This window comes from Mesocricetus auratus, unplaced genomic scaffold, assembly GCF_017639785.1.
Source record: "Mesocricetus auratus isolate SY011 unplaced genomic scaffold, BCM_Maur_2.0 Super-Scaffold_100018, whole genome shotgun sequence".
Classification (NCBI taxonomy): domain Eukaryota; kingdom Metazoa; phylum Chordata; class Mammalia; order Rodentia; family Cricetidae; genus Mesocricetus; species Mesocricetus auratus.
The window spans coordinates 51,166,200-51,188,199 of record NW_024429199.1 but is presented as its reverse complement, the minus strand read 5'-3'; the positions used below and the strand labels follow the sequence as shown (position 1 = coordinate 51,188,199).

General features: G+C 40.6%; 1 protein-coding gene and 1 long non-coding RNA gene across 2 annotated transcripts; both read left to right on the top strand.

Moving 5' to 3' along the window:
- The first annotated feature begins 2 nt into the window (after nt 1-2).
- LOC121132803 lies at nt 3-1,056 on the top strand. Its single transcript, XR_005869429.1, has 2 exons — nt 3-92; nt 194-1,056. It is a non-coding gene; the product is annotated as an uncharacterized LOC121132803 (long non-coding RNA).
- A 210-nt stretch (nt 1,057-1,266) lies between these two features.
- Nucleotides 1,267-2,197, top strand: LOC121144468 (ubiquitin-conjugating enzyme E2 N-like). The gene is made up of 2 exons (XM_040758203.1): nt 1,267-1,279; nt 1,459-2,197. Exons 1-2 carry the CDS (start codon nt 1,267-1,269, stop codon nt 2,115-2,117), a joined length of 672 nt encoding a protein of 223 aa, XP_040614137.1. The 3' UTR covers nt 2,118-2,197.
- Nucleotides 2,198-22,000: the final 19,803 nt, after the last annotated feature.

Here is a 22,000-nt window from a genome sequence, read left to right as displayed (position 1 = left end):
TCCGCGTCTGCGGTGCTTGTTGGTCGGTAAGAACTCAAGTTTGATTGGTGTCGGACAGATCTACATTTTTCTGGCCTTTGGACCAAAATAGGGTAAAAGGGATTACTCCGTCTTTCGGTGTTTCTTTTTTATTACTCGTGACTGATTCGGCGGGTGGCAACCGTTTCTCATAACATGCCGCGTTACTTTTCAGAGCTGCCAGGACCTGGTCCGGAAATGAGGCTCTACTTCCGGAAGCAACACCCGCTCAGGTCCGGGGAGGGGGAGGGCGAATGCCGTCCATTTCGGCTCTCGTCTGGTTTTAATGCTGGCAACTGTAGAATCCGAGAGGGAAAAGAGTAGGCGAGCCTTGAGAGCAGTAAAGACACTGGAAGGAAGGCGACGGAGCGCCTAGGACTGGGTTAGGAGCACCCCGGCGCTGGCTGGGCACCGGCCGCAGCTGCCCCGCTGGCCGGGGACGTGGACTCCAGGACCGGTTAGGTGGAGCTGCTGTCCTTACTTCCCGGTACCCATTTCCGAAGGAAGCTGGCCCCTTGATGTTTCTGGGGGTCCAGGAGCAATGGAAAGGCTTTATGGGAGGCTTCCTTATTGGACTTGCAGCTCCTCGCTATGCCTACCTGCAACCGTGGGGGCTGTACTCCAGACAAAGATGTTTGTGCCGTACGCATGTTGAATTTCCTTTTCCCAGACTTGCCCACTGCAGTCAAGCGCCTACATACACACTTGCTTCTTTCTCATAGAGTAAGGTTCTTGAGTGTTTAAAATTTCCTGAAACTCACTCGGTAGTCCAGGCTGGCACCCGCCTCTGCCCCTCAAGTGCTTGGGATTAAAGGCGTGCACCATCACCGCCTGGCAAGCTGTAACTTTTTTTAGTCTGGAATTCAGTGTATTTAACAGTCTACATCATCCTTTTGAATCAGTTTGTAATTGTGTGTAATTTTTTTTCTTGTACAACTCCCCTTTCCCTACCACCTCTCCCCGCCAACCTGTACTGTTCTTCACATCTTTTTATTTCTTTTTCCCACTGTAATATAAATCCTATTTATGACTCTTCAAGTTCTATTTACCACATGAAGCATTTATTTCTATTTCTATTAATTTCGTAGATCAGATGTAATAAATTACTACATTGGCGACACAAAGCAGTAGAAAGTGATTTCCCCATAGTTGTGAAAGCCAGAAACACATCACTGGGTCAAAATGTAAGTGTTGCTATCAAGTGAAAAGCAAACCAGGCTCAGACAAATACCACACATTTCCTCATATATGCAGAACCTAGGTTTAAAGTAGTGTGTGTGTGTATGTGTGTGTGAATATGTATTTATGGTTGTATGTAGGACATAAAACTGGAAGGGACTCACCAAAAGGGAGGAAGAGCTAAAGGGGAGTGACAAATGAGAGAGTACTAGAGTATTTGTAAGAAGAAAGCAGAAGATAGATCTGACTTATGTGATTAAGAATCAACTTTAGACTTCCACTCGTGGGAGAGGCGAGTGGAGCCAGAGACAAGAGCAGAGGCCCAGAGGCCGAACTCGGGGTTTGACAAGATTGGCAGGCTGTCCTGCAGGATCATCAAGGAAACCCAGCGTTTGCTGGCAGAACCAGATGAGAGCAACACCAGTTATTTTCATGTGGTCATTGCTGGCCCCCAGGATTACCCCTTTGAGGGAGGGACTTTTAAACTTGAACTATTCCTTCCAGAAGAATATCCAATGGCAGCACCTAAAGTAGGTTTCATGACCAAAATTTATCATCCTATTGTAAACAAGTTGGGAAGAATATGTTTAGATATTTTGAAAGATAAGTGGTCCCCAGCACTGCAGATCCGCACAGTTCTGCTATCAATCCAGGCTTTGTTACGTGCTCCTAATCCAGATGATCCGTTAGCAAATGATGTAGCTGAGCAGTGGAAGACCAATGAAGTCCAAGCCATAGAAACAGCGAGAGCATGGACTAGGCTATATGCCATCTCTTCTGTTCTGCCAAGACACTTGTTCTGTTTGCATTTAATGGACACAGTCTTAGAAACATTACAGAATAAAAGCCCAGGCATCTTCATCTTTAGTGATTACATGCACATTAGCAAATCTATGTTTTGTCCTGATTTACTGTTGTAAAGCATGAGCAGAGGCTAGAAGTATCATCTGGGTTGTTGTGAAATGCTTTAAAACAGTGACTCTTAGACCATCATGGTTTAAGTACAAAGCACTGTGAATGAAGGTAGTTGTCAGGGTTAGCTGCCAAGGTTAGCTGCCAGGGGTATGGGTGTTTTTATTTTTTAAGGGGGAAATAGTTTTATTTTATGTTCTCCTTTCCCACTCCCCCTCTTATGGGATCTAATTGCAGTGGTTAAATGCAGCTAACCAGTTTTTTAGAATATGCTCTCTAGCAAAGTCTAACTTTAGACACTGTAGATGGACAAGCTTGATTGTCTGAACCAAAATGGGCACATTAAATAAACATCACAGCCCTTACTAATAATATTGTGACTTTGCTGTTAAGTGTAGATTCTCTTCCCCACCCCCAAAAGAAGAAGAAAAAAGCTTGTGACCATTGTGTATGGCTTGTCTGGAAACTTCTATAAATCTTATGTTTTAGTAAGATTTTTTTGTTATTCTAAAAAAAAATCAACCTTAGCTCACAAGAAGTTCTGAATAAAGTAGGCTTCATATAAAATGTTATATTAAATGTTTAGTAATAAGTGGTCAGATAAACAGACAAAACTTAAGTGAGATTCAAAAAAATAGAATGGTGATGTGAAATGTCAGCTGACATAAAATAATCATGAATCTGTAGTTATTAGCTTGTGTTGACTGGTTACAAGTTTATTATTGAGAATTATGAGAAAACTTTTAGCTGGGTGGTGATGCATGCCTTTAATCCCAGCACTTGGAAGGTTTTATAGCTTTGATTTTTCTTTTTTTAAAAAGAGTGTGGGTCTAATCAGGAGTCAATGTTAAGCCAAGTGTTTAAGTACATAGGTCACAAATTAAGACATTATTTGGTTTCAACCCTTAGAGGCTTGAAGGTACTATTGCGAAAAGGAATTCTAGCCTCTGAGCATGGTCATTATGCTGGTATCTCAGTGCAAACAGTGGAGGGGATTGCTGAGCATGTGGTACTGATACCTGAAGGTCATAATGAGGACAAATGGAATACAAACTGCTCTGATCTGATATTTCTTAGTGGTGAAAGATTGATGGCTGTGGTGTTAAGAATAGCAACAAAATAAAGATGCCAGTTTTAAACCCTACTCTTCAGCTTGTACTGAGGATAAAACAGGGGGCAAGTAGACAAGAAAAGACAACATAAGGCACCCACACCAGAAAGAAGGAAGTCAAGTCATCTCTATTCACAGATGACATAATTTGTATGCAGAAATTCCAAGGCATACATACACATGAAAAAAATGAGTTCAGCATGATGTAGGATATTTGCTTAATGCAAGCTCTTTCTGATGAGAGCAGACCAAGTAGACAACAAAATTAAATGATATTGGAACACAGCATTGCTGGGAAAGCTGGTGAATTTTAAACTTTGGTTCATTATTCTATGTCATTAAAAAAAAGTCCCCGTAATGTATTCATTTGAACTGTGTAGTCAATGGTAACCTGATATTAAGTATCTAGGAGTGCTAAGGTTTGCCTTTTGTTCTCCTTTTACTTTCTTCTCACTGCCCTTCCAATTTCTGTGCTGTCTCTTTAAATTATCATTTTCATAAAGAGACCACTATGGTATAATTTAAAATTGGGAGATTAAAAGAAGTGGCATCTTCTTTGTAACACTTCCTCAATTCTAAAGTAATTTCAAAGCACAAAAGTTTCAAAACATCTATAATTTACATGTCTTCTTATTTATTCTGTGTATTTTTAGTGAATTTTGACCTATCCATCTTCATAGAGAATTGTTTAGCTATTATGCTATGTGACCGGAAGTATGTGGTATACTAGCTGGTTTTGTGTGTCAACTTGACACAGACTAGAGTCATCAGAGAGTAAGGAGCCTGTATATATGTTTCTCTTATTGGCTTAATAAAATACTGATTGACCAGTAGCCAGGCAGAAAGTATAGGTGGGGCTACCAGACTAGGAGAATTCTGGGAAGAGGAAGGCAGAGAGAATCCACTAGTAAGATGCCATGTAGCTGCTGAAGAAGAAAGGGGACCCGCTAACACTAGTACTCCCAAGACCACGTGGAAATACATAGATTAATAGATATGGATTAATAATTAAGAGAGAGCTAGCCAGTAAGATGCCTAAGCCATGGGCCAAACAGTTTATAATTAATATAAGCCTCTGTGTGTTCATTTGCAGTTGCACAACTGTGGGACTAGGTGGGACAGAAATTCTGTCTAGGAAAGTTGAGGAAATGCCTCCATAAGACCCACCTATGAGGCATTTTCTCAGTTAGTGATCAACAGGGGAGGGCCCAGCCCATTGTGGGTGGTACCATTCCTGGGTTGGTAGTCCTGGGTTCTATCAGAAAGCAGACTGAACAAGCCAGAGGAAGCAAGCCAGTAAGCAGCTCCCCTCCATGGCCTCCACATCAGCTCCTGCCTCCAGGTTCCAGCCCTGTTTGAGTTCCTGTTCTGACTTCTTCTGATGATGAACTATGATCTAGAAGTGTAAGCCAGATAAACCCTTCCCTCCCCAGCTTGCTTTTTGGTCATGGTGTTTTGTCGCAACAATGGAAACTAAGAAATGAATGTGGTTATTCATTTCTTTTTCTTTTTTTTTTTAGATGAGCTGTGTTTACATTCATCAATTCTATCATCACGTGTTGAAAAATCTAGGGCAGAATTCGTATTTCAATGATTACAGAGTATCATATCGATTGGTTGAGAAATTTCAGCATTAGAGTTTTCCTTGGTCATCGCTCTATAGCTGTGAAGAGACTCCATGACAGTGGCAACTCTTATAAAAGAAAGCATTTAATAGGCTTGCTTACAGTTTCAGAGGTTTAGCCCATTTTCATAATGGCAGGCAGCATGATGACATGCAGGTAGACATGGTACTGAAGAAGTAGCTGATAGTTCTACCTCCAGATCTCCAGGCAGAGGGAAGGAAAGAGACTCTGTGATTGGAATGGGCTTTTTGAAATCTCAAAGCCTATCCCCAGTGGCACACTCCTTCCAACAATGCCACACTTCTTAATTTTTTCAAATAGTGCCACTCCTTAGTGACCAAGTATTCAAATCTATGAGGCTATGCTTAATAGATCAAAAACTACCAAAGAGTTTTTGATACATTAAGCAATCCAAACACATTAAAACCTAATGCTTACATTTTAATTCCCACATATTATAGATTATTTTGCCTGTCAACATCCATACAAATCAGATGAAGGTTTTGTGCTATAAGCAGTAAATTTTTTATGGGTGCTTGTGTGCATAAAAAACTCGGGTGTAAGTCCAGAAATGCTATATCGTAAGTAGAAGACTACAGTGCAGATGGTGAAGACTTTTGTGTGCACTGCATGTGAATCCTTCATGGTGGAGATAATGATGCACCTCTCCTGTGAGATTTTTGAGAGACCAGATGGGATGTACACGTACAGTAATTAAAACAGTGTCTTTGAGCATCATAGGTACTCATAGCTTTTCATGGGAGAAAGGAAGAACAGCCCAACACAGATGTACAATGAGGCAGAACCCTGTGTTCTCAGGGGGAGGAAAGTAGATGAGAGCCAGAACTTCATGTGTTAGAATATCTGGCTTTATTTTGGGCTAAAGTAGAAATCAATGAAAAAAATTTAAAACAGTATTCAGTTTGCACTTTTTTGTACTGATTTATTGCCGGGGGGCGGGTAGTGTACAATATAAAAATCATTTACCTCTTCCTTTTCTTCCTTCTAAACCTTCTGATATACTCTTCCTTTCTTTCAAATTAATGGGCTCTTTCTTCATTAATTGCTGTTACATACATGTATGTACATGGATATAGATATGTGTGTTTGGTCGTTACAGTGTTACTTGTATGTATGTTTTCAGGGCTGACAATCTGGTGTTGGATAACTAGTTGGTGTGCTCTTGGCTCTTCCCTGGAGAAGACTATTTGCTTCTGCTCTCAGCGTTCATTAGTTGCCTGTAGTTCTTTGTGTATGAGGTTTCTCTCATCTAATTTAGCCTATCATTTTTAGCAGTCATGTTGGTGAAACTTTGTGGGTTTAGGTCCTAATGAATACATTTTTTTCTGGTATGGGGGTAATTAATCGTTTTCTTTTTTTTATTCTTTTTTTTTTAATTTTAAATAGCTTGTTTTACATGTCAATCCCAGTTCCCTCTCCCTCCCCTCCTCCCGCACTCCCCTTCCACCCTCCCTCCCACCCTATTGCCAAATCCTTCCACATAGGGGATGTCTAGAGTCTATCATTTTACTCTTGGTAGGGTCAAGGCACTCCCCTAAGAGTCCAGGCTGAGAGAGCATCTCTCTTTGTGCTATAGGCACATGAAGACAGATTGTATACCAGGGATAGACACTGATCCACAGCTCAGAGCCCCATAGGTTGTCCAGGCCTTCTCACTGACACTCACATTTGGGGGTCCAGATCAGTCCCATTCTGGCCTCCCCACTGTCGGTCTGGGGTCCAAGAGCACTCCCCTGTTCAGATCAGCTGTCTCTGCTGGTTTTGCCAGCCCATTCTTTGCCAATTTGCTCATCATTCCTCTCTCTCTGTCACTGGGTTCCTTGGGTTCAGTTCAGTGCTTATTTGTGTGTTTGCCTCTGCTTCCATCAGTCCCAGGATGAAGGCTCCCGGATAGTTATAGACATCAAGTTCATTATCAGGAATGGGCATTCGAGGTGGTCCTTCCACTATTGCTTAGCTTGCCAATTGATGTTATACCTTTAGATCACTCGAGGTCACTCTGGTGCCTGATCTGTCTTCGATCCTATGATTCCCTCTTCCCCCTATTCTACCCCCACCCCCTCAACTTCCTGTTCCCCCATGACCAACTCCCTTCCTCTTTACCCCCTCTATTCTTCCCAGGTCCCACTACCCCCCTCGCCCTGTTCCCCATCCATTCAGAGGATCTTGTCTCCATCCTCTTCTCTTGCGTACTATGCATATATGCATATCTTTTAGGTTCTTTCCTGTTTCCCAGACTCTCTATCTGTGGAAGTGCAGACTGGCACTATCCTGATCCATATCTAAAATCCATATATGAATGAGTACATACCATGTTTGTCTTTTTGCGACTGGGTTACCTCACTCAGGATGGTTTCTTCCAGTGCTATCCATTTCCCTGCGAATTTCAAGATTCCATTGTTTTTTTCTGCTGAGTAATACTCCATTGTGTAAATGTACCACATTTTCTCTATCCACTCTTCAGTTGAGGGGCATCTAGGTTGCTTCCAGGTTCTGGCTATTACAAACAATGCTGCTATGAACATAGTGGAGCAGATGCCCTTGTTGTATGAACCTGCCTCATTTGGATAAATGCCTAAGAGTGGAATTGCTGGGTCTAGTGGTAGATTAATTCCCATTTTCCTGAGGAATCTCCATACTGATTTCCAAAGAGGCTGTATGAGTTGGCATTCCCACCAGCAGTGGAGGAGCGTTCCTCTCTCTCCACATCCCCTCCAGCATAAATTGTCTTCGGTGTTTTTGATTCTAGCCATTCTGACAGGAGTAAGATGGTATCTCAGAGTTGTTTTGATTTGCATTTCCCTGATGGCTAAGGATGTTGAGCACTTTCTTAAGTGTCTCTTGGCCATTTTAGCCTCCTCTACTGAGAATTCTCTATTTAGCTCTGTACCCCACCTTTCAAGTGGATCCTTTGGTGTTTTGGAGACTTGTTTCTTGAGTTCTTTGTAAATTTTGGAGATTAGCCCTCTGTCAGATGTAGGGTTAGTGAATATCTTTTCCCATTCTGTGGCCTGCCTTTTTGTCTTTTTGATTGTGTCCTTTGCCTTACAGAAGCTTTTTAGTTTCAGAAGGTCCCATTTGTTAATTGTCGATCTCAGTGCCTGTGCCACTGGTGTTATGTTTAGGAAGTGGTCTCCTGTACCAACTCGTTGAAGAGTATCTCCCACTTTCTCTTCTAAAAGTTTCAGTGTGGCTGGATGTATGTTGAGATCTTTGATCCATTTGGACTTAAGTTTTGTACAAGGCGATAAACATGGATCTATCTGCAGCCTTCTGCATACCACTACCCAGTTATGCCAGCACCATTTGTTGAAGATGCTTTCTTTTTTCCACTGTACAGTTTTAGCTTCTTTGTCAAAAATCAGGTGTTCATAGGTGTGTGGGTTAAAATTAGGGCTTTCGATTCGGTTCCATTGGTCTACCTGCCTATTTTTGTGCCAATACCAAGCTGTTTTCAGGACTATAGCTCTATAATAGAGCTTGAAGTCAGGTATGGTGATGCCTCCTGAAGTTCCTTTATTGTATAGGGATGTTTTGGCTATCCTGGGCCTTTTGTTTTTCCATATAAAGTTGATTAATGTTCTTTCCAGGTCCTTGAAGAATTGTGATGGAATTTTGATAGGGATTGCATTGAATCTATAGACTGCTTTTGGCAAGATTGCCATTTTTATTATGTTGATCCTACCAATCCAAGAGCATGGGAGATCTTTCCATTTTCTGGTATCTTCTTTGATTTCTTTCTTCAAAGACACAAAGTTCTTGATATACAGGTCTTTCACTTCCTTGGTTAGCATTATCCCCAGATATTTGATGCTGTTTTTGGCTATTGTAAAAGGTGATGTTTCTCTGATTTCTTTCTCAGTCACTTCATCATCTGTATATAATAGGGCCACTGATTTTTTGAGTTTACCTTGTATCCTGCCACATTGCTGAAGGTGTTTATCAGCTCTAGGAGTAACCTTGCGGAGTTTTTTGGGTCACTTATGTAAACTATCATATCATCTGCAAATAATGAAAGTTTGACTTCTTCTTTTCCTATTTGTATCCCCTTTATCTCCTTTTGTTGTCTTATTGCTGTAGCTAGAACTTCAAGTACAATATTGAAGAGATATGGAGAGAGTGGACAGCCTTGTCTTGTTCCTGATTTTAGAGGAATTGCTTTGAGTTTCTCTCCATTTAGTTTGATGTTAGCTGTTGGTTTACTGTATATTGCTTTTATTATATTCAGGTACGTTCCTGTTATCCCTGATCTCTCTAGGACCTTTATCATGAAGGGGTGCTGGATTTTGTCAAAGGCTTTTTCAGCATCTAGTGAGATGATCATGTGGTTTTTCTTTCGCAGATTGTTAATATGGTGGATTACATTGATAGATTTTCTAATGTTGAACCATCCCTGCATTCCTGGAATGAAGCCTACTTGATCATGGTGGATGATTTTTCTGATGTGTTCTTGAATCCGGTTTGCAAGTATTTTATTGAGTATTTTTGCATCAATGTTCATGAGGGAAATTGGTCTATAGTTCTCTTTCTTAGTTGTGTCTTTGTGTGGCTTGGGTATCAAGGTAATTGTAGCCTCGTAGAAAGAGTTTGGCAGTGAGCCTCCTGCTTCTATAGTGTGGAATACTTTGACGAGTATTGGAATGAGCTCTTCTTTGAATTTCTGGTAGAATTCTGCACTGAAGCCATCTGGGCCTGGGCTTTTTTTGTTTGGGAGACTTTTGATGACTGCTTCTATTTCATTAGGGGTTATAGGTCTGTTTAGATTATTTATCTGTTCTTGATTTAGTTTTGGCAAGTGATATCTATCCAGGAAATTGTCCATTTCCTTTAAATTTTCAAATTTTGTGGAGTACAGATTTTCAAAGTATGCCCTGATGATTCTCTTGATTTCCTCAGAGTCCGTTGTTATGTCCCCTTTCTCATCCCTGATTTTGTTAATTAGCATGTTCTCTCTCTGTCTTTTGGTTAGTTTGGACAGAGGTTTGTCTATTTTGTTGATTTTCTCAAAGAACCAACTCTTTGTTTCATTGATTCTTCTCAATGTTTTCCTGGTTTCTACTTGATTGATTTCAGCCCTCAATTTGATTATTTCCTGGCGTCTGCTCCTCCTGGGGGAGTTTGCTTCTTTTTGTTCTAGAACATTCAGCTGTGCTATTAATTCTCTAGTATGACTGTTCTCCAGTTTTTTCATGTGGGCACTTAGTGCTATAAACTTTCCTCTCAGCACTGCTTTCAAAGTGTCCCATAAGTTTGTGTATGTTGTGTCTTCATTCTCATTGAAATCGAGGAAGTCTTTAATTTCTTTTTTTATTTGTTCCTTTACCCAGGGATGGTGCAATTGTGCATTGTTCAATCTCCATGAGTTTGTAGGGTTTCTGCGATTTGTGTTATTGTTGAATTCTAATGTTAATGCATGGTGGTCTGATAAGATGCAGGGGGTTATTCCAATTTTTTTGTATCTGTGGAGATTTGCTATGTTTCCTATTATGTGGTCAATTTTAGAGAAGGTTCCATGTGGTGCCGAGAAGAAGGTATATCCCTTTGTATTTGGGTGGAATGTTCTATAGATGTCTGTTAAACCCAGTTGGGTCATAACTTCTATTAATTCTTTTGTTTCTTTGTTAAGTTTCTGTCTGGAGGTCCTATCTAGCGGTGAGAGCGGAGTGTTGAAGTCTCCTACTATTAGTGTGTGAGATTTTATGTGCATTTTGAGCTTTAGTAATGTTTCTTTCACGAATGTAGGTGCCTTTGTATTTGGGGCGTAGATATTTAAAATCGAGACTTCGTCTTGATGTATTTTTCCTTTGATGAATATGAAGTGCCCTTCTTCATCTCTTTTGATTGATTTTAATTTGAAGCCTAATTTGTTAGATATTAGGATTGCTACGCCCGCTTGTTTCTTGGGGCCGTTTGATTGGAAGATCTTTTCCCAGCCCTTTACTCTGAGATAACGTCTGTCTTTGGTGTTGAGATGTGTTTCTTGTATGCAGCAGAAGGAAGGGTTCTGTCTTCGTATCCATTCTGCTAGTCTGTGTCTTTTTATAGGTAAGTTGAGGCCATTGACATTGAGGGATATTAATGACCATTGATTGGTAATCCTTGTTTGCGCTTGATTTATTGTTAGTGAAGTTATTTTGTGTAGTTTCTCCTCCCTTTTTCTTTTAGTGTTTTGTAAAGTATGATTCTATATTGCCTGTGTCTTTGTGAATGTAGTTATCTTCCTTGGCTCTAGGTTTTCCTTCTAGCATTTTCTGTAGAGCTGGATTCATGGATACGTATTGTTTAAATCTGGCTTTGTCATGGAATATTTTGTTTTCTCCATCTATGGTAATTGAGAGCTTTGCTGGATATAGTAGTCTGGGCTGGCATCCTTGTTCCCTTAGCGTTTGTAGGACATCTGACCAGGATCTTCTGGCTTTCATCGTTTCCATTGAGAAGTCAGGTGTAATTCGGATAGGTCTGCCTTTATATGTTACTTGGCCTTTTTCTTTAGCTGCTCTTAATATTTTCTCTTTGCTCTGTAGGTTTGATGTTTTGATTATTATATGGCGAGGTGACTTCTTTTTCTGGTCAAGCCTATTTGGTGTTCTGTAAGATTCTTGTACTTTCATAGGCATATCTTTCTTTAGGTTAGGGAAGTTTTCTTCTATGATTTTGTTGAATATGTTTTCTGTACCTTTAAGTTGAAGTTCTTCACCTTCTTCTATACCTATTATTCTCAGGTTTGGCTTCTTCACGGTGTCCCATATTTCCTGAATATTTTGTGTTAAGGATTTGTTGGTTTTGAGATTTTCTTTGGTTGACGATGCTATGTCCTCTAATGAGTCTTCAACACCTGAGATTCTCTCTTCTATCTCTTGTATTCTATTGGTGATGCTTGCATCTGTAATTCCAGACCGTTTACCGAGCTTTTCTATTTCCAGCATCCCTTCATTCTGTGTTTTCTTTATCGTTTCTATTTCAGCTTTCAATCCTTCAACTGTTTGAGCTGTTTCCTTAGTTTTCTTGGTTGTTTTTTCTTGGTGCTCTTTAGATTCTTTGAGAGATTTGTTTATTTCTTGAATTTTTTCCCCATTTCATGGATTTTTTTGTTTGTTTTTTCTTCTATTTCTTTAAGGGATTTCCTCGTTTCTTCTCTGAGGCTCTCCATCATCTTCATGAAATAATTTTTAAGGTCTGTCTCCTCTTCTTCATCTATGTAGTGCTTTTCAGGTCTTGCTGGTGTTGGATCCCTGGATTCTGGTGGGGTCGTGTTGGTGTTTCTATTGCTGAGTGATCTCTTATTCTGTCTTCTTCCCATCTCTTCTTCCAGTGGGTGCTGGTGGGGGCTTTCTGTTTCCACTGGTCTCCTTCCTTACTGCAGCTGAAGCTGAAGCTGGCCTCGCTGGGGTTGGGGTCTTGGAGGGGCTGATCTCTTTCCTGAAGCTGGCCTCGCTGGGTTGGGGTCTTGGAGGGGCTGATCTCTTTCCTGTGTGGGCGGCTCTTCTGGAAGCCGGGAGCGGCCCGAAGATGGAGGGGATGGGTGATGGGCGGGTGGTACCAGCCGGGGACCCAATCTCACCTGAAGCTGGGCTCGCTGGGTTGGGGTCTTGGAGGGGCTGATCTCTTTCCTGTGTGGGCGGCTCTTCTGGAAGCCGGGAGCGGCCCTGAAGATGGAGGGGGATGGGTGATGGGCGGGTGGTCCCAGCCAGGGACCCAATCTCACCTGAAGCTGGGCTCGCTGGGTTGGGGTCTTGGAGGGGCTGATCTCTTTCCTGTGTGGGCGGCTCTTCTGGAAGCCGGGAGCGGCCCCGAAGATGGGGGGTTGGGTGATGGGCGGGTGGTCCCAGCCGGGGACCCAATCTCACCTGAAGCTGGGCTCCCTGGGGTTGGGGTCTTGGAGGGGCTGATCTCTTTCCTGTGTGGGCGGCTCTTCTGGAAGCCGGGGGCGGCCCCGAAGATGGAGGGGATGGGTGATGGGCGGGTGGTCCCAGCCGGGGACCCAATCTCACCTGAAGCTGGGCTCGCTGGGTTGGGGTCTTGGAGGGGCTGATCTCTTTCCTGTGTGGGCGGCTCTTCTGGAAGCCGGGAGCGGCCCCGAAGATGGAGGGGGATGGGTGATGGGCGGGTGGTCCCAGCCGGGGACCCAATCTCACCTGAAGCTGGGCTCGCTGGGGTTGGGGTCTTGGAGGGGCTGATCTCTTTCCTGTGTGGGCGGCTCTTCTGGAAGCCGGGAGCGGCCCCGAAGATGGAGGGGGATGGGTGATGGGCGGGTGGTCCCAGCCAGAGACCCAATCTCACCTGAAGCTGGGCTCGCTGGGTTGGGGTCTTCAATTAATCGTTTTCTTAATGACTTTAAAACTCTCCACAGGAGGGAATTTATGTAAAAGGCAAACATTACCTGAGAATCATGGACGTCAGATGAAGGGAGTCGAAGGCATTTTGTAATGAAAAACTACATGAAATCTGATTTCCTCCTGCACCTGCCATATATTCCCTGATACATGTTAGTAGCCTTACCTTAAGTCCCTTTTCTTCATGCACATGTGGTGGTGGTTGGGAGAACACAACACTAGGTTTCATTAAGACTGTTTGTGGGAGCATGGAAACTTCACCAATGACTACCATTGAAGAAATGCCTCTCCCTATCAACCATTAATTGTGTGTATATCCTTGGGGAAGAGGGGACCCTGTAAGCACTCCTCACACACACACTTTCGTGACAGATGTTAGCAGGTCCAGTCTTTATGAATTCAAGAATTAAACAGTCATGTCTTTCCTACAAGTCAGTATTCCATAACACTCCCTTCCTCTCTGGCTGTTAAGTTCTTCCTGCCCCTTCTTATGCAATCAATGTTATCTAAACATAGTAGGGGAGTGCTTTAGATTTCCTAAACCAAATTTCACTATTTCAGCTCCTAAACAAGAAACCCCAACTGGTTTCTTGTGATTTAGGTGTGACCATTTCCTTATTCTTCACTCATCTGTATTTTCCCCCATTTCTTGAATATCAGTTTTATCATCTTAGTCCACATAGCTGTTGAATTGTTAAAGCTGGGACGACATTAGGACTCATTAGCATTCCTGATCTAGAGCCCTTATTGTTTGCATCTCTGTGGCATCATCTTACTTCAGCCTCTCTGTCCAGAAATCCTTACATATTGCCTCTATGTCTGACTGCAATTGCTACCAATGCCTTACAGTCTTCTGTCTAGTCCTGTGCTTATGTCATAAATTCTTGGAGGGCTGGCCCTACCATCAGTTTGGATCTGGGACTGCTGCTCTGGTTTCTGCTATCTCTTCCTCAAGTCATCTAATTAATCCTCTTTTACTTCTTAGGCTCACTGTATGTAGCTCATATTGATCAGTTTCCCTCAAGGATAAATATTGAAAAGAAACATTAAATATAAACTGGTAAAAGAATATGTCCTCTGGCATTTGCTTGTAGATCCCCAGGAAAATCAACCAACCAATAAATGACAGAAACATAGATTTTTTTTTTTGGTTTTTCGAGACAGGGTTTCTCTGTGGCTTTGGAGGCTGTCCTGGAACTCACTTTGTAGACCAGGCTGGCCTCGAACTCACAGAGATCCACCTGCCTCTGCTTCCCAAGTGCTGGGATTAAAGGCGTGCGCCACCAACGCCCGGCCCGAAACATAGATTTAAAAATAAATGACACACTTTTTGACATTTGTTAAAGCTAGATGGTGGATATACATTTTAATTTGTAGATACATGGGAGTAAAACATACTAACTTTAGCCAGGTAGAAAGGATGGATAGTAGCTCAATGTAGCACTCTGTCTTTTTGGCATATACAGGCCAGTACATTTTGTATATATTGTCCTTTGATTAGAACTTCTTTATGAAGATTATGCCTTGTTTCATTTGACATTGAAATTCTTGTCATAGGTGATCGTCCTAGGCAAGGGGTTGGGTTTTAAATGAAGATATTATATAAGCAAAGCCTTGTGACTTGGATGTGAAATGTCCCTCATAGGGTCACATGTTTTGAACATTTGGCCCCCAGCTGGTGGTGTTATTTGGGAAGGACATAAAACATTTAGGAGAGGGAGCCTTACTGGCATTAGTGGGTGATGCTTTATAGCCTAACCTCATTTCCTGTCCATGTTTATGAATGTGGATGCAATGTTACCAACCAGGCTGCTGCTCCTGCCACCAAGCCTGTATGCTTTCCTGTCTTCCCCATGGTGACTAACTGTAACCTGGAGCTGTGGACCCAAATAAACCCCTTCTCCTTTGAGTCGCATTTGTCAAGGTATTTTATTATGGTAACAGAAAAGTAACTAAGCCATAGACTTGTCTAAAATCTGGTGCTGTTAATATCTGGGGCTAGATAATTATTGGTGCTGTTGACTTTTTTGGAGAAGTGTCCTGTTCACAACAGCATGTTGAGCAACAGTCCCCGTCTCTATCAGCAAGAGACTAGGTGCTAGTGGCACTGCTACCTCCCATCTCTCCACCCCAGGATGATAACCCGGCATGTCTCTAGACACTGATAAATGTCTCCTGGGGAAGATGGCAAAGTTACATATAGTTCTGAGGTGTACTGAATTATCACTAACTGACCTTGTTGCTGGGCTTTATCTCTGCATGCCAGTGGAGTTGATAAAAGCAGTCAAGATACCATATTTTTTCCATGCTAATATAAAAGACTGGTTCTAAGTATTATAAATAACTAATTTAAGTAGACGATGTTGTTTCCAGCATTTTTTTACAATAACATTAATTGGTTTAATATCTGGACCCCTCATTTTAAAGCTTTATGTGATATTTCTCTTTTGCATACAATGTTCATAAGTTTCATTACAGTCACAGTTTTTGAACCTGAGGCACTTTTAAAATAAAAATATTCTGCAAGTTATTATTTTCAAAATGTATAGAATATGATCTCTTCTTTTTTTCCCCTGCATGTGGATACAAATGCATAGTGCTACTATTTTATTTTTAGGGTAATGTGAATTTCACAGTGTCTTTGGAAATGTAACTTTTGTTTAGATTGGGGAGCATGGAAATTTATTTGATAAATTTTGTGGTTCTGGGCACAGTGTAAATGAGACATTTTCAGGTGCTGCAGTATATAAATAAGTGAATGTTTTTCTTGGCTCAGATTTGTACCATAACTAGCCAGCAACTCTTGCATGAACTTCTTCAACTGAAAGTGCACTCATACATACTTCTGATTTAATAAAAACCTTAAAATAGGCTTTTGTACTAATATATTTATAACATGCAGGTGTTTGACATAGAAGCATAAATTACATATGAATAAAATTGGTTCAGGGAAATACTAAAATGTACTAGGGCGGATATTAAAATATATATTTGGATGTTTATTTTATAATCCAACATGACATTTTTCAGAACTAGTTGAGAGCTCAGTGCTGTTGCACGATTCATTTTTTTCTCTTGAACATTTCTGGTCTTAAGTCATTTTTATTGTTTATTTCTCTTGAAATTTTAAAAATTATTATTTTATTATTCTAGTTGTATAATTTCTTCTTTTTGGAACACATACCAAGGTCTGAGTACTAAAAACAATCCATGTAATTTTCTCAATAATTTTATTTGTCAGTCCTTTTTATTATATTTTTCTATAGAAACCGTACAGTGTATGTGCCTTACTCCATAAGAACCACATGCATGCTGGTGAGTGTATTTAGGGTCATGGTTATATTTTATGTCATGGTAAAAATACCGACCACATATTAAATTGATGTTAGAAAAACAACATTGTTAAATGTATTCTGTTAAGACACTGAAGCTGGTGAAGGGTGGTGGTCTGTGAAACTCAAGCGTGCTAATTTAATTTGTCTCATTAAAGGTATTCATTTAAAATATTTATTGAGTGATCACTAAGTGAGAATTGTAAATTTTTATTTATTTATTTTTATTTAGATGGATTTTCATTATGTTGCTCACGCTGGACTTAAATCCCTAAGCTCAGGTCATCCTCCTGCATCAGCCTCCTGAGACACTGGCACTACCACTTCTCAGCTTAAGCTTTCTTTTTGATTATTGTTTCTCATGAATTACCCATTTTTTTTCAAGTAAGAAAAATTTGAGATGAATGAAAATAGGGTAAATGATTATGAAGAATTAACCAAAAATAACTAGATAACTAATTAAACAAATTGACACTCTTGGTTACAGATTTGTTTATGGAATGATATCCTATTTGATTGTGTCCCTAAATGATCTCTTCTCAGGAGACCTCTGACTGCTGAGTTTTCGAGGATTCTTGTGCCCCACCCCCCTCTGCACTAGACTCCCACTTTTCCCTAGTGCATTCTTCATTTTTGATAGTGGTTGTGATCTGATGACATGTACCACATTTCTGTAGTTGTCTTCCCCTTCCAACTATGAACTCCTTAAAAGATGTCTTTGTCATGTGGATTGGTGCAGAGGACTCCAGCGTATTACAAGGGAGCCCCTTTCACGGAAAGGCTAGCAGTTAAGTCTTTGCTAGCAGCTACTTATACTACCATTCTCTGGTTCTTAGCAGTTCCAACTTAAAACCATGGAAGATTTTTGAACTATGAAAGGGTGATCCACAAAGGCTGCCAGTATGGATTTTATACTTTAGCTATTGAAGCTATTGTTTATTCAAATTATAGTGACTGCCATTTCAACCACATGCTATGCCATGGGCTTCCCCTGTACTCTCTGACTTAGCTCACTTGTCATTATTGCCATAGGCTCTTGAATTAGTACATTTGGTTTGCAATACCAAATTACCTGAGGCTGGGTAATTTGTGGGGAAAAAAAACTAGTTTATTATCTCACAGTCCAGAAATTCCAGAGCATGGGGCAGCATCTGTTTAGTTTCTGTCAAGGGGCCTCATTATGCATCACAACAAAAATGGAGAAATCAAAGGGAATGGGTGTGCATTCAACTGGAGCATGTAGGAAGCAAAGTCATCAATCAGGTTTCAAAGTTCTTGTATTTTTTAAGTTGTCACTATTTGACAAGACTTTCTCTATTTTCTATTACTTAACCAGAAATTCTATTGTATGATATTAGCAGATTTATAGTATATGTACTAGAATCCAGTGTGCTTTTTTAATTTTCTTTCTTGGTTTTTCCAGGCAGGGTTTCTCTGTATTGCTTTGGAGACTGTCCTGGAACTCGCTCTGTAGACCAGGCTGACCTCGAACTCACAGGGATCCACCTGCCTCTGCCTCCCGAGTGCTGGGATTAAAGGTGTGTGCCACCAATGCCTGGCCCCAATGTGCTTTTTTATTATACTCATTTATTAAAATATTGTATATCTAACCGTGTGTTAGGGACTGAGTATGGCAAGATGGCTAAATCTGCTAGTTTCTACTCTTCTAGAGCTTGTAGTTTACTGAGAAAGACAAAAAGAATCATCAAAGGGTTTTGAAGGTGTTTCCAAACACCTGTCTTTGTCTTGACACCCACACTTTGCATTGTCATTGAAAACAAAGTGTCATGGTAACATTTAAACTTCATTCTACTTTCTTTCTTTTTTTTGTTTTTGTTTTTTTGTGTTGTGTTTTGCTTTGCTTTGTTTTTCGAGACAGGGTTTCTCTGTATTGTTTTGGAGGCTGTCCTGGAACTCGCTCTGTAGACCAGGCTGGCCTCGAATTCACAGAGATCCGCCTGCCTCTGCCTCCCAAGTGCTGGGATTAAAGGCGTGTGCCACCAACGCCCGGCTCATTCTACTTTCTACAATGCATGCTAACATTTGCTTCATCAGGAGTTTGTGATATTAGCATGGATGGTCGAGAGAATTTCTTCTCACTTTCTTGGAGTTATTTTTTAAATATGTATTTATTTAATGTGTTTGGGTGCTCGTGTCCTACATGCAAACTTAGTAGCTGTGGACCAGAAGAGGGTATTGGATCCTCTGGACATATGGATGATTGCGAGCCGCCATGTAGGTGCTGGAAATTATTCTGGAGCACTCTGCAGTAGCAACCACTAGGCCATCTCTCCAGTCCCCTCTCTTGAGTTTTCATACACTCTTGAATCTAAGCAGTCTAGGAGACCCACAAAACAGTTTTTTTTATTTTAATGACTTAAAAAATTATTTTATGGTGTAAATAAAGCTTGTTAACCACCTAGGATTTTGGATATCCTGTGCAGGAGTTCATCCCTGGAGGAAACAGATTCTGCCTCAGCAGCCACCGACCATTGGTAGCTCTTCATCTAGAGGTGGAAACACGTGGAATTTCCCCTTTCCATGTTAGCACATGTTGCCTATTATTGTCATTATACTTGTTCAGACAACATGTTGTTTTTTTATTGTTAAGATTTATGGGTACATTTTTCCACATAATAGGGAAATAGATAGGGGAATGTATCTAGTAACAGGTGTTCAGAGCCTCTGGTTTTTAAGTTATTTCCCCCTTCTTCCATGATTTTCTCTGAGCCTTAGATGTAGGGGTTGTGTTACAAATGTAACAGTTGGTGTTTGGCTTCCCAGAGTCCCTTACTGAACGCCTTTTGACCAATCGTGGAGTTCTTAGTAGTTTCTATCTATTGAAAAAAGAAAGTTCTTTGATGAGGGGTGAGAGTTACGCTTATCTGTGGTATTAGTGTAAGCATTGGAAGTACAATCAGAAATTATATTGGTTTAGGAAAATGGACATAGTCGATTTTTGTTTCAAGTCTATGATCTCTCCAGCTATGGGTAGTGTTTAATAGAGATTTTAATTATCATCACCTTGGTGGTGTTCATCTGCTATTTAAGGGGGCTGAGGAAAGAGAATTTTGAAATTGAAGCCAGCCTAAGCAACATAATTTATTGTTGATCAGTGATGTGGGCTTTAAATGTTCTTTGAAAAGCATAGATTCTGGGTTGAAGAAATGTCTCAGTGGTTAAGAGGGCTTACTGTTCTTGCAGAAGATCAGAGTTCAGTTCCCAGAGGATTCTTGGAGAGTGTGTCTTCAGGCTGTGTTGGAATCTAGAAGTAGATTCTAATAGCAGTGAAAGGATCATGGCAGAACAGATAAACTTGACAGTTAGAGAGAGAGAGAAAGAGAAAGAGAGAGAGAGACAGAGAGAGAGAGAGAGAGAGAGAGAGAGAGAGAGAGAGAGAGAGAGAGAGAGAGAGCGCAAGCAGGTGAAAAACAAAAGCTTCTTACATGTCACTTTATGTGAGCTAACACCAAAAAGTATTGCTCAGAATTAGGGTGGGTCTTCCTACCCTAAATTATCTGATCAAGAAAATTCCTCACAAGCACGCTCAGTTGATTGCATTTTAGTTGATTTTGGAGTTCCAATTGGTCTAAATAATAAAAACCCAGAGTGAGATATAGAGGAAAATGCTGAGAGATCAGAGAGAAGGAGTAAGCTAAAGCCACCTTTACCTCTTTAGCTTCCCAGATGAGAAGAGAACAAGTTTCTATTTTTCCCCACTTATATCCTCTCTCCACCTAGCCATCTCACTTCCTGTCTGTCTGTACAAATGTACAAACCTCCAGACCTCTAAGGTTAGCTAGTGGCAAACTCCATCCTCTTGTCTGATCTTCATACAAGCTTCGTTTGTACAAGCAAGATATCACTATGGTTGAGTTGACAATCAATTAGCTCTCAAAGGTACATTAATTAAACAAAAATAGAATTTAGGTGCCCAATGCAATGCATGATCATTCATTTTAAAATAGTCTATTTTTTATAATCTTGTATTCTCTAGAAAAACAGGTAATCATTTCATAGTGTTATGATCTTGTATTCTCTAGAAAAACAGGTAATCATTTCATAGTGAATGCTTAGTTTTGTTTAGCAGTTCTCCTAATAGGCATGCAATATATATTGCATGAATGGTTACATTTGCTTGTTTTTTTGAGACAATGTTTCTCTACCTAGTCGGGGTTATCCTGGAACTCACATGAAGACTAGATTGACCTCAAATTCACAGAAATATGGCTACCTTTACCTCCCAAGTGCTGGGTTTAAAGGCATGTGCCACCATGCCTGCTCTTTTCTTTTTTTTCCTTTGGTAAAAGATATTTGCTATGTTTTTGTCCCAAGCTTCTTCATCTTCCTGCGATTTTTATTTTTTTCAGATGTTGCCATTTTATTTACTTAAATTAAAAATTTATATATGTGTATATGTGTGTATATGCTTGTGAGTCTGTACATATCTGTTTGCATATATCCTCAGAAACCTAAATTGGGCATTAGAGTCCCTGAAACTGTAGTTAAAAGTAGTTGTTAGCTGTCTATTATGGGTGTTAGGAACCAAGCCCAGGTCCTCTGTGAAAACAGAAAGTGTTCTTAACTGCAAACAATTTCTCTTAAAGAAATTTTTAGAGTGAAGCAAGTTGGGAGCATAGAAGATTTAGCAAAACGTAGAGGAAACAGACACCTTGAAAACACAGAATTCTGAGGACACGATGTGTGATTCCCTGTATGCAGTCATCAGCAGTAATAAATAAACAAGGAACAGATAAAATTGAAAGGCATATAGTTCCTTATGGAGTTCTAAATATAGACTTCATTTTCTACTTGGAAAGGAGAGTACTAAGAATCAATAATTAACAGGGTGAAGTGTATTCACTGATAATATTTGATCTTCAAATGATTTCAAATGATGCTTTTTGTTTGGCCTAAGTTTTGAGAAAGGTCTTCCTGTGTATTCCAGACGGGCCTCGAACTCACAGCAGTCTCTGTGTTTCAATCACTTGAGTGGATCAAATGTTCTTTTTCACATATTGTTAGTCAAAAAATTTCTATAATCTCAACTGTAGAAAACTAATTTGTTGATGTAAAATTCTCATTGCAATTTGACTTGATGGAGGGTCTTCTCTGCAGACTTTTAAGAATCTCTGCATTATTTCCTTTGCTAGACTTTTTGGAGGCAGGTGCTGTGTTGATGTCCATGGACCTTGTTACCACTGGAGGCCGGATAGAGGTCCATGGTCTGTGCTGCTGCCTGAAACCATGTTGGTGTCAGTAGCCTGTGCTGCCACTGAGGACCACGAGGGTCTCTGTGGTCCATGCTGAGGCCAAGGGTCATATTGATGTCTGTGGCCTGAGCTGCAGTTGGGGAAATCAGGTTGCCGATGAAGTCCATATGGATGTCGGTGGTCTGTGTTCCTGCAGAAGTCTACATAGATGTCTGTCACCTGTGCTGCCATCTGAAGCCATGTTGATGTCCATGGG